The sequence below is a fragment of the Molothrus ater genome, chromosome 21, assembly GCF_012460135.2.
Source record: "Molothrus ater isolate BHLD 08-10-18 breed brown headed cowbird chromosome 21, BPBGC_Mater_1.1, whole genome shotgun sequence".
NCBI lineage: Eukaryota > Metazoa > Chordata > Aves > Passeriformes > Icteridae > Molothrus > Molothrus ater.
Genome location: NC_050498.2, coordinates 9,415,233 through 9,427,366, shown reverse-complemented (window position 1 = coordinate 9,427,366; position 12,134 = coordinate 9,415,233). Strand labels below are relative to the sequence as shown.

Below are 12,134 nucleotides of genomic sequence, written 5' to 3'. Positions count from 1 at the left end.
AGAGAAAATGTTCAGACTGAACTTAGCATGGCTTTAACCTGTATTTCCTTCTAAACAACTTTTTGGGAAAACTGTCACAAGGCCTCTTCAGCAGCTTGAGTTGAAGTTTCCTGCACTTGAAAGTGAAAGTGAGGTAGGACCAGGATTCTGGTTTGTGTTTCTCCGCTGGGATTAGGAATTCCTGCTGGGATGCTGCAGGGAGATGGAGAGAGAAACAAAATGGCTGAGCCGTGATAATGGAAAACTGGGATTCTTCAGTGTGAAGTAATGAGAGCTGGAAAATCCCACCACAAACCCCAGCCCAGTGTTCTGAAACATGGGTGATTTATTGTTTGAATAACAGGGGCGAGGAAGAGATTTCAAAATGCTGTTTTATAAATACACGTTCTTTCCCATCTGTGGTGTTGTGCTTGGGACCTCCATGTTGATACAAGTCCTGCCAGAATATATTTGTACTTCAAATGCAAATGTGGGTGTGAAAGGGCCTCCTTTAAGTTACTGAAAAAGAGTCTCTAATACAAGTGAAGGGCCTGTTTTCCCTGGGCTTTCATCTAATAAATGCATTTATTCCAAATGGGACAGGCAGCCGGAGTTTAGATTAGACACAAACTGCCAAATCAGATACCACTCATCTTTCTATTTTAGAGTCAATTTCTTTCCAGCCACAAATGTATTATCTTTCACCTCTGTACTCCTTCAAGCTAGCAAAAACAAAGAAAAGAAACCCCAAACCAGACCTAGAAAACCCAAAGGCAAAGCACACATGGAACCAAGAGCTGGGAGCATCATCTGAGCTGCTCAGAGCTGCAGGTAGATGGGTGAATGTCACAGCTGTGGCTGTTGGGATCCAGGGTGTCACTGAAGGAACAAACAGGGACCACCACGGGTTCTGGGGGCTCGTGTGCCACAGGTTTTGGTGTTTGTGCCCAGAGTGAGCCCTGCTCTGCCTGAAGAGAGCATTGTAGGGTTGGCCAGGAGCCTGTGGGGAGCAGGGGGATGATGCCCTGCCTGCACCGCCCGCAGACACCTGGAAACCAGATCCTGCTGAGCTGAGCACCCCTGGACTGCATGGACAACAAGGATGGTGATCCTGTGTTTTCACTGGCTTGGGATTATTGCACAGTGTTTTGTCTCCAGTTCCAGACAGATTTTTGGCAGATTTAGGGGGTTTTTTACCATCTTCCGTGCACCATGCTGTGCACTGGGATCCACAGGAAGAACGCTCTGCTGGGATCTCTGGGTGCACTCAGCCCTGGGTCTGTATTTATAAAAACTTCTCAAACCTTGGGGGAGGAAAAAACATCTGTTTAGAGCTTGTCTGTTTGGTATTCAAAGAAGTCTTAGGGATCCATCTCCTCCAGCTTCTCCTCCAAAGGTCCTTTCCATCGGGAATAGAGAGAGCACGAAAGGACCCGAAGCACCTCCATGTCTGTATAAAGCTGTCTAATGCATGAGGAGAGACAAGCATGGGAATAGAGAAGATAAATTCTGACTGGGTTGAATTAGATCTTTTGGAATATCCTCACTCCAGTAACAGCAGCAGCCTGATTCCAGCACACAAACCCCTCTTTGCTTCCAGCTTTCTCTGCTGGAAATGCTATATATTATTGAGGACCGCACACTTCACTAGAGGGGAAGTGTAGTTTGTGATGTTGCAGAACAGAATTAATGCAAATTGTGTGCATAATCCCACACGAAAGGCTTGGCTGCCTCGCACCGGAGCAACTTGAGCTGTATTTCCTATCAACACAGTCACTACAAATCAAGGAAATTGCCAGTTAAGCCAACATTAACATCCAGACCAACCTCAGCTCACATGCCTTACCGCCCAAACATAATACCCCAGCGCTCTCCTGGATTTCTCAGCTCCATAACAAACTCCCTTTCATTTCTAGCACTCGGGGCTGGAGGAACAGCCGGGAGCAGTAAAAGTGTGTCTGCTGGAGGGAATCTTGCTGAGCTCAGATGTGAGCTGCTGCGAGCTGCAGGAAATGCCTGGGTGCAGCGTGGGTGGCCGGGCCGGGCCCGGCCCTGCCAGCCTCAGTGGTCAAGCTGAGGGGAAGCTTGGAGGCAGTTTTGTCTCCGAGAGTAATTTGGATTTTGTACCTTGCTGCTGGTGGGCCTCAGCATCTTGGAATTGCGTGTTTGCCTGCACAGGATCCTTCTTTCAGAGGTTTTGGAGAAGCTGAGTGTGCCCTGTTGGTGCCACGCAGGCTCTGAGGGTGCTGCCCTGGGAGGGGTTTCAGCACATTGGACCCACAGGGCCAAGCCTTCAGCCTCTGAGGCCAAAGGAATTTTTCTTTCTGGGCCTAAAAGACCAGGAAGAAAAGACAGAAATTTTTCTGTCTGGGCCTAAAGGACCCAATCTCTTGGATTCCAGCATTGCCACAGAGGGAAAACACTCAGGATACCAAGCCAGTGATGAAATGGTGTCCCATAGAAAAGCTAATCACAATTAATTTTTACTCTGCTGCCTGGCACGCTTTTTACAGTTTAATACTAGAATTTTCCAAGTGTCATAAGGTAGGAAATCAGTGGTAATGTGTGAGAGGTTTCAAATGTGTGCTGTTGGTATCTGGGGCAGCAGAGGGAAAAGCAGTTTCTGGTATCACCTGTAAATAAATGAAGGCAATGGATACTCATTTATGGCAGAAATAAGATAACCATGTATCCTCTGAATAAGTGTGATGTAAAACATGGGGATTAAGTTCTCTTCCTGCAGGATAAAAGATTTCAGTTGTGCTTTATGTGGAAAAATGTTGCAACAGACCTGAGTGGGAATTGCTGTTTTTTCTTTAATAGATGGGTACCTTGAAAATTATTTAGAATGTCACTATTAAACTGCTAAAATCACTTTGTACTTGTTAACTAAATGTCAGAGGGCTACTTTGGGTGATAACCTATTAAACTTCATGAATAACAGAAAAATAAATCTGTGGTTTGTTACTGTAATTGTAAGTTCTGCCATAATGCTGTGTTTTCATTATATGTACAAAAATACTTGATTTTTTGTACCAATTGGTATAAATTTATGGCAAATTGACTTCAAGTATCTTTGTAAAAAACCGGGTTATGGTGTAGGCTGAGACATTGTGGGATAAAAAAGTAAATAGCAAATTAAGTTACTGTGGTTCTGCTGATCTAATTGAATTATTTCAGTACCTCCACCAGTGACCTGTTTTCAATGAACCTGGTACCTCATTTAGTGTTTCATTTGAAAGCTCTCAACTCTGCTTTTCACCAATAAATCAGACAGTTCCTTTCATTTATAAGGAAGATGCTTCTTCAGGATTGTTTTGGTGTGGGCTGTTTTGGCTGGATTTCGATAATCTCTTCTTCCAAAAATTGTTATTGTGGAGACATCAATCTTTTTTAGACTGGCTCTTGCCCAGGGAAGAGCATTTTGGGGTTTTGCTGTAACATTCATCACTTCAATGCTTCATATTGGTCACACAGTTCTCAAATTTAGTTGGAATATTCAGATTTTTCAGATGTTTTTATAGATTTGTGTTGTAATACTATCTTAATATATTAATACTTAAGTAGTAGTACTGTGAATATGATTGCAGTTGAAGTCCTGATTCATTTTTATGAGGTGAATCCCTTTCAATTCAGTAATTTTCTGTGTTTTCTTCTGTTTCCAAACCCCAAATGTAAGCCACACTCAGTGTTTTTTAGACATTCACTTTAAGCCTCTTTTGCAGTGATTAATCTTTTGCGCTTCTGTGTTTCTGTTTTTCCTTTTTTTACCCAGGGATGTTGCTGGTCACCACTGACACATTAGGCCACGATTTCCACGTTTTCCAAATCCTGACACATCCTTGGTCATCATCACAAAGTGCCGTCCATCACTTGTACACACTTCACAGGGGAGAGACCGAAGCCAAAGTAAGTGAAACTGTGCTGAGGAATAATCCCCAGACACCTTATACATTCTGTGTATGTTGGCACTTTAATGTTTGTTTCAGCACACAAAGAGCCTTTCTTGTGCTCCAGCCACAGAAGGGATAAGAGCAGAGCGTTTAACCTGGACAATAATAAATTCTTGCCCTTTGCAATGAGGTGCTGTCAGATTTATTCAGATCTGGCACTGCCTCCAAAGAGCCCCGATTATTGGCTGTGTTTGCACTTAACCTTTTCTCATGTAACATGTTCAACATTTGTCTCGTGCCCGTGAAGGAACTGTCAGCGTTTGCCTGACTCTGGTGGTAAAAGCCACAGACAGACAATTAAAGAGTTGAAAGGAAGAGTTAATCAAAAGGCTGTGATTAGCTTTTCTTGGCACTGTGGGGGAACCTGCAGAGACTCCCCAGTTTAACTTCCCTGTTGCAAAATCCCCCTGTGAGAGATGGAGGGCTAAGTTAGGATATTATCCAAGGGTGGAGAAGTCTGGAATTGTATTGTAAGCAATGCTCAGTGAAGTGATTTGCTGTGAGGTGGGGAACAGGGATCTGCTCTCACTGGCAGGGCTGTGCCTGTGGCAGCAACACGTTCTGCTCGAGTCCTTCATGGCAGAGCCTCACCTTTGGAGCATGAGGAACTGCTGAGGAACCTGCTTTAAATACAGGAATAAAAATGTCACCACAGGGTAGGGAATGAGTATTGCACTTGCTGATGCAATTACACACGGGAAGCACAGACTTGTGGCAGCCTGGCAGATGTAAAGCACAGTGACAGGGACAGCCTGGGGCTCTGTGATTGTCACCCTGGAACTGGGAGCTTTGGCTGCTTCTGGTACCTGATTGCAGTTCCTTCAAAATTTTTTTTTTCCTTGGGAGTTGAGCAGTTTCTCTCAAGTTTCTCACCATACCTTTGTAACAAGTGGAATGTGGAAGCTTTATTGAATGTAGCAGTGGTTGATCAAGTTTTGTTCTGGGTGAATTTACATTTCTGTAGTTTAAATACTCAAAGCTTTCCTGCTGCCATTCTGGAAGAGTGGAATTGCTGTTACAGGCAATGGTTTACTATAAGAAGGAATAACCAATCTGGAAAGTGAGAGGAAATTAGGAAAAAACTGTTCATTTGGGATAATATATACAGTTCTAACAAGTAGTTTTTATAAATATTACGAAGAGCAGTGAGGGCTGTGTGTATACACATACTCTGCCATCTACTTGGGCACGTTCTATAAGGTGTTCAATGTTTTAGAGTTATTTTTGTTCTCCCTTCACACAAAGACTCAATATTGAAACCCAAAGCACAGGACTTCAGTCATGAGGAACAAAGATGTTCTTCTGGTTTTTACAGCTGATAAATTTGTTTTCAAGGCACACATTGGAAACCAAACAGAACATGTTTTAGAGAAGAAACCCTTATTGATACATGTTTTTTTGGGATATAGTATTAGCATCTCTGTGAAAGCATTGCATTAAAATTCTCAGAATCAACATAGTAAAATTTTTTCCTAGTTTGCCACACAGTTTTCATTTGGGATGTGAACAGTATAGCTTTTGGAATGGAATAAAATGGAGAAAATTCTTACCAGTCTGAGGTGTGTTGGTGGATTTCACAGCTCCCTGGATAATTAAACAATATTGCATTGGTACCTGTGATTCTCAACACACATGGTTTGAAATATTTATATAATATGAGGGATTGTTTCACTTTTTTTCTTTGGAATAACAGCACTTGTAGCTGTTCAATGAGAAGGGAGTTTGCTGGTGCTGCTCTTTTGTTGTGTGAATTTCATGTATGAGGAGCATTAGACAAGAATTTTGGAGACTGTTCAATGTAAAACTCTCAGTGCAGCTCACACTGGGAGCCTCTGTACCTCCTGTCTGGTTAGAACAGTATTTATACATTTGCTACCAAACCTTTTTCCTTTTTTCTTTTTTTTCCCCTCTGGTTTAAAACTAACTGTGAATCAAGGCCAATGGTCTTAAAGGTCACCTTCTGTACTGGAGCTATAAAAAGTTCTAATTTGTGTTGATGGACATGAGTGATTATCAGTGTCAGAATTTGTTTAGCTAGTACCCATTATAAATTGTTTAAACATCATCATTATGGCCTCGTTATTTGTGGGATTTCAATGTCCCTCTGAAATCAGCTCTGCTTTTGTATGTGAGATTTTGGCTGACAGAGCTTCACCCTGCTTTTCCCAAAATCTCCTTTTTGTGACTCAGATGAAGATGGGGTGGGATGGAAGGTGGGCCTCTGCCTCAGAAGGGAGTTGTGAAGACAATGACCATGGCAGAAGGTGAAGTGCTCAGATAATTCACTGAGGCCCAAGGTGACAGTGTTCAAAGTCACTGTTCTGCAAACACAGACAGAAGTCCCTGTTTGGTTGTACCAGATCTTTTAGCTTTTGAGTGCCACTTGTGCTCTAGATTTTATTTTTTTTTTCCCTTAAGAGGACAAAGAGCAGCCCTGAATAACACCAGGAAGGTCCATTGCAAGGGCTGGCTGTATTTGACTGAGTCAGAGCTGAACCTCTCAGAGGATCTGTGCTTGCCCAGTTCAGCTGCAAAGAGGAGAAATGTGCTCGTGTATGTGCTGCACATTTTGGTTAAGGATACATCTGCTTGTCCTCCAGCTCCTGCATTGTGAGGCAACACTTACTGCACTCAGGTTTTTACCCAAGAGCATTCTGGAAGGTTTTTAATGAAGTCATAGCCTGTTCTGAACTGAGGAAGCTCATTTACTTGCAGATGAAAGTTAGCCTGTCACCTGATGATCCTTTCTCTTTGATCTGAAATTGTAAACAGCAAAACCAAAATCCCTGCAAACAGCATTATCTCAGCCTAGGACAAATAAACGCAACGATAGCATCAGCTGGCTGCTGGCCAGCTCCTCTGTAATCCTGTACTCTGTCAGACTCCTGCTATTCCCACTCCCAAACTGCAGCTACAACTGACCTCAGTTGGAGCAGGTAAACAGGGAATGATAAAAACATTCCAGCCTGGCTGCTGATGGGAGGCTTTTCCAGGGAATGCACGAATGTTTCAGTGAAGTGATTGCACAGAGACTGCTCAAGGTTGTGTCACAGCCTGTGCCCAGGTACTGAAACATTGGGACACCTTCCTGATCTTGGATGTGAATCTTCATGGCCGTGAGAAATTCCTTCCTGTCTGTGACATGTTCGTAGTTGCAGTTATTGAAATAGACTCTGTAAAACTAGGAATACTTTGTTATTTCTAGGAAAGAAGCTGGGGATGGGCTTGAAATAATCAGGATTGGTTTTGGGAAGTTGATCAGTGTCAGATGAGAGCTGCCAAGAAGAAGCTGCTGCAGTCAGAAGTGGCTTGGCTGCCCTGGGGAGCTGGAGCCCTGAGCAGCATTTGCAGGCTCAGTCATTGATAGAGAGCTCAGCTCTGGTTAAAGGCCCCACGTGGATCTCTCTGTGCCCACATTCTGCCCTTGCTTTTACACAGAACTGAAATCAGTGTTGAGGACTTGGGGAGACACAGTTGGGTCTGTGTGGGTCTGATAAATCACATTGTGTAGACCATGATTTTATTATTTTTTCATTTATGTTTGTTGCTACATCATTTCCTTAATTTTCTCAGCCAAAAAAATTCACATACAGACCAGTTTTCTAATTTATTTTGACCCTTACCTCCTCGGGACTGCTGCTCTTTCTCATTGCTTAATGATACTGGTTTTTTCTTTCTGCCATCTCCCTGCACAGCATAATTCAATACTTGAGTCCTGTGCTTCAAATCAGGGTGTTTTTTCTCTGTGACACAGCACAGTGATCATGAGCAGGTCACGTTTCTGTTGCAGCACTGCTGGTCCCACTCTCCAGGTTTAATTAAATGCAGTAAAATGCACAAGAATATACAGATTGCACCTGGTGTAACTCCACACAACTGACAGAGGGGTGGTAAGAAGGAAGAAAAGAGTGCTAGGAAGATCAAAATGTGGTTTATTTCTGATCATTATTATTGAAATCCAGGGTTCAGCATTGTGAGGTTGGTTTTCTGTTCTGTGATTTACCTGGACACAGTCCTGGGCCAGGTGCTCTGGGCTGACCCTGTTTGAGCAGGGAGCTTGGACCAGATGAGCTTCTGTGGCCCCTTCCAACCCAGCCCATCCTGTGATTCTGTGATTCAGAAATTATTTTCTGATCTGTACAGTATTGAAAGCTGATCCTCAGTGGAGCTGTTGACATGTGCCGTGTCCTTGGAGGACTCTGTATATTAAATTACCTGACTGTGTCACTCAGGGCAGGCTCTGAGTGCTAGCTACATTTTAATTCAGTTTTCTGGAGGATTTTACATCATAATGTTCAAAACACGGGGAAATTGAGAAGTGGAAGTTATAAAGAAGCACAGAAGAGTAATTGGAGGGAAGCAGGAGAAGGCAGGAAGCACACTGACTTTTTGGAGGATGTCCAGAGGAGGCCACCAAAATGTTTAGAGGGCTGGAGCCCCTCTCATATGAGGAAAGGCTTAAGAGAATTGGGATTGTTCAGCGTGGAAAAGAGGAGGCTCTGGAGTGGTGCATTTGTGGCTTTCCAGTACCTGAAGGGAGCCTGCAAGAAAGATGGAGAGTCTAGGACTGAGAAGAATTTGCAAACATCTTATGGGTTCCCAAATTAAACAAAATCTCAGGTCTGTAATTCCCTTTGCTGGTCCAGACAGAAGAGGATAGATAAAATTTTAAAATACAGACGTGAGTATTAAATGTGACGTTGACCTTGAGCTATAGAATAAACTTTGCATCGTGAGAGATCTGCTGTACTTTGTACTTTATTAACATATATCTGTAAACACTGTGGGGTCTTGATTGATCTTTGGTATCTAAACATTACATCATAATTAACAACAAATCCAGAAATATATTATAAATACATGAAATAATAGTACATTAACCTAAAGAACAGCAATAAACTGCAACGCTTAGCATAAACTTGAAAACCACTAATGGGCCACTGTGCAGTTTGTTTATACTCTGAGCAGTCGAGAACTCGGCGTAATGTACAGGAACGTGGTGAGGAACAGCACAGCCCAGGCATAATTTATAGGGCTTTATTCATGGACACAGCTGATTTTTGACGTTGTTTCTGAGACTGCCACGATGAGCATTGTCCTTTCAGCCTGGTCCATCCCTTCTTCCAGTTCTCCTGGAGAGCTCCGGGCTCCTTTGCGTTGCACGGATGGGTCTGTGCTGGTTTGGTGTGAGCGTGTTTAATTCATGCCCTTGGAATTGGAAATGTTCTCTGAATCAGCTCCCTGGGCTGCCTGTGGTTCTGCTGCTCCTCCTGGATCTGTGGAAGACAAACGAGGCTGTTTGAGAGCAGTGAGCAATAGGTGAATCACGTGGAACAGCAGCTTCCAAAATACTCTGCCCCTGCTGAGCCAGGTTCCATAGCTCTGCTCCTGTAAATCTTTATTCATTGCACACTCTGCTGTCAACGCTTTTTTCCATGTTATTCCTGAGCATGAGAACCCTTCTGCCTTTGTGGTTTCAGCCATGTTTTAGGCAGCCATGGCCACGATGCCCGCTCTGACTGCAGCCAGCGTTTGAGCACTTTTTGGGATTACGGAGTTCCACACTTTCTTCCTGTAGATCAGGAATATTTTTTTCTGTGTAATGTTTACACTGAGGAAAAAGAAAACATCCTGTAGTGATTGTTTCCCAGTTTCTTGGCTGGGGTTGTCATTTGCCAGGGTTGTTGTGTGTAGTTTTTGAAAGAACATAACCTTCGGGGTGCCAACTGGAAACAGAGCACTAAAGTAGAAACACACAGTTCTGTTGCATGCTACAGTGAGATGGAATTTTTTCTCTGTCATCTCATAGTTCTGGTGTAACTGAGAGTGGCAGTTTCTACACAGTTCATATGTTTGGTTTTGACCAGGAGAATTTGCCACTTTAACAGCAAGTACTGAAATACTTTTGGTGCCATCGTTTTTCCTGACTCCACAGCCTTTGGAGTTTTTTTTTGGAGCCTTTATTAATCCCTGTGGGGTCTCTAATCCCTTCTGAGCAATCAGTTGGGGTGAAACACTTTGTGAGCCAGCTCAGAGCTCCGAGTGCTGCACTGTAGGTGTTCGGAGCTGAATCCTGGAAGTGCCAAAGCTGTCAGCTTTGGGGAGCTCTCTGAGCTGCTCCTTTGGGGATGTCACCAGGGCTGAAAGGAGCAGGTGTGCAGCGCTGGTTTTAGTTGATCTTGGTAATGTTGATGAAGCATTTTGTGTAGTGACAGTCTGTCAATCAAATATCTTGTCACAAGTCACCAGACTTAAATCCTTTTTTTATCTCCGAGGCTTCAGGCTCAGTTGGAAACTTGCACTTTGGTGAATACTTTGCTGCTTTTGTCTGGAATAGCTGGAGTGCATTTCTGGAATATTTGTCAAGATTTTATCAGTGTTTACTCCAATTTGAGTACCTAGTGCATTGTAAAACTGGCTTCAGTGAAATCTTAAAGAATTTTATTTAGCTTATGCTGTTTAATAATATAATGAAAACTAATCCCTTCTCTATATGTTTGTTTGCCGTGGTAAATCCCACTTATGTCCATGGTTCCTTTTAGTCAGCTTTTACCTTTAAAAACATTTTTGGAAGAATTGTTTCAGGACTTTTTTTCTCTATGATAAATCATTTTAACTTCAACTACTTGTTTTCTTGAGTTGTCTGCCAGGACGGGCTTGGAAACAAACTTTAATCTCTCTTTTAAAGCATTCCTTCAGGAACAAGAATTTGCTTTCCATCAAAGCGTTGTGTAAAGCACACTTGAAAGAGAATTAAATCCTTCTGGACTTCGTATCTGAGATCTATGCAAGGAGTAACCCTAGTGGAAAATGTTTAACTGTATTTTTATATTTGCTTCAAAACTGACCATTTTAAGCTAAAATAAGACTTGTGCCAGTATTGGTCAAAATCAGGCCCAGTGGTGAGATCTCTCTCTTTTGTTCTCATCCCTTCCTTTTCCCGTTTTTGGGCAATCTCTGAAGATTAAACAAGCAAATACAAAACATGCAATTGAAACAATTTCCCAGCTCTTTTTAGAACAAAATTCTGTTTGAAAACTACATCAAGATCTTGTGGCTTTCTGCAGCACTTTGCAGCATGGTTTGTTGTCATAATCTCAGAATATTTTGAAAAGTACACAAAACTTGGAACTGTGAATTACAGTGTATATACCAAATACTAAGTCCATTGATAAATGCACCAAAATTCAAGTTATTGCTCAAACGTGAGGGAGTTTTTTCCCATTCCCAGTTCAGATTTGTGTTTGAGACACGACCCCTGTGTTGGAGGTGTGCACCTTGGTGGCTTCATTCCCCTGTCAACCCTTTTTTCCAGGTCCAGGATATCTCCTTCAGCCACGACTGCCGCTGGGTGGTGGTCAGCACGCTCCGAGGCACTTCCCACGTGTTCCCCATCAACCCCTATGGAGGCCAGCCCTGTGTCAGGACCCACATGTCCCCACGCGTGGTCAATCGCATGAGCCGCTTCCAGAAGAGCGCGGGGCTGGAGGAGATCGAGCAGGAGCTGACGTCGAAGCAGGGCGGGCGCTGCAGCCCCGTGCCCGGCCTGTCCAGCAGCCCCTCTGGCTCACCTCTCCATGGTAAATCCTCTTCCTTCCTTTCTCTCTGCCATCAGCATAATATGGATTTCATAAAATGCTGTAGATGTCGTGCAAAAATACGTGGTGTAAGCAGATACTGCAGGAACGAGCCAAGGTGGAAACGCTTCGGAAAAATCAGTTCTAGTTTTGCAGTTTGCTTTAAGTAATTGATGCTATCACAGATGTGTTAATAATTTCTACTCAAAACTAAAAGGTTGGGGGTCTTTAGGTTTCAAGTTTTTGTTTTCATGTCACACACTGTCAGTAAACTGGTCTGTATTCAAAGAATTTTATTGCCTAAAATTCTCGTTGCTCATTGGCCTTGATGATCACAAAGCACATCTGGATATCTACAATAATACTGCTTGGGGAGAAATGTGGAACAAGGCAGTGGGGAGCTGATGGCACAGATTTGTGTCTGCTTTTTGTGTGTGTGGGAACAATGCGACAAATAATGTGTAAAGGTAAAACAATCTGTAAGAACTGATCTGTCCATCCTGTTCCTGTGGTGTATGTGCCTTGGAGAAACTCAAAGGATGTGAAGGGGAGCTTCAAAAAATGTTCAAAAATTATCAATGTCACAGATTTTCCAGTTTATCTTGCCTTTCAGCTTTTCTCTTTC

At 43.0% G+C, this 12,134-nt stretch overlaps 1 protein-coding gene across 10 annotated transcripts in view; it reads left to right on the top strand.

The window, feature by feature from the left end:
* The window catches only part of BCAS3 (BCAS3 microtubule associated cell migration factor), a 301,144-nt gene that overhangs the window by 67,438 nt on the left and 221,572 nt on the right, over positions 1 to 12,134 (top strand). For all 10 annotated transcript variants that reach the window (XM_036395055.2, XM_036395056.2, XM_036395054.2 and 7 more), the window contains exons 14-15: positions 3,755 to 3,888; positions 11,248 to 11,512. In XM_036395055.2, coding sequence (XP_036250948.1) covers positions 3,755 to 3,888; positions 11,248 to 11,512 — 399 coding nt within the window. The remainder of the gene's footprint in view (positions 1 to 3,754; positions 3,889 to 11,247; positions 11,513 to 12,134) is intronic.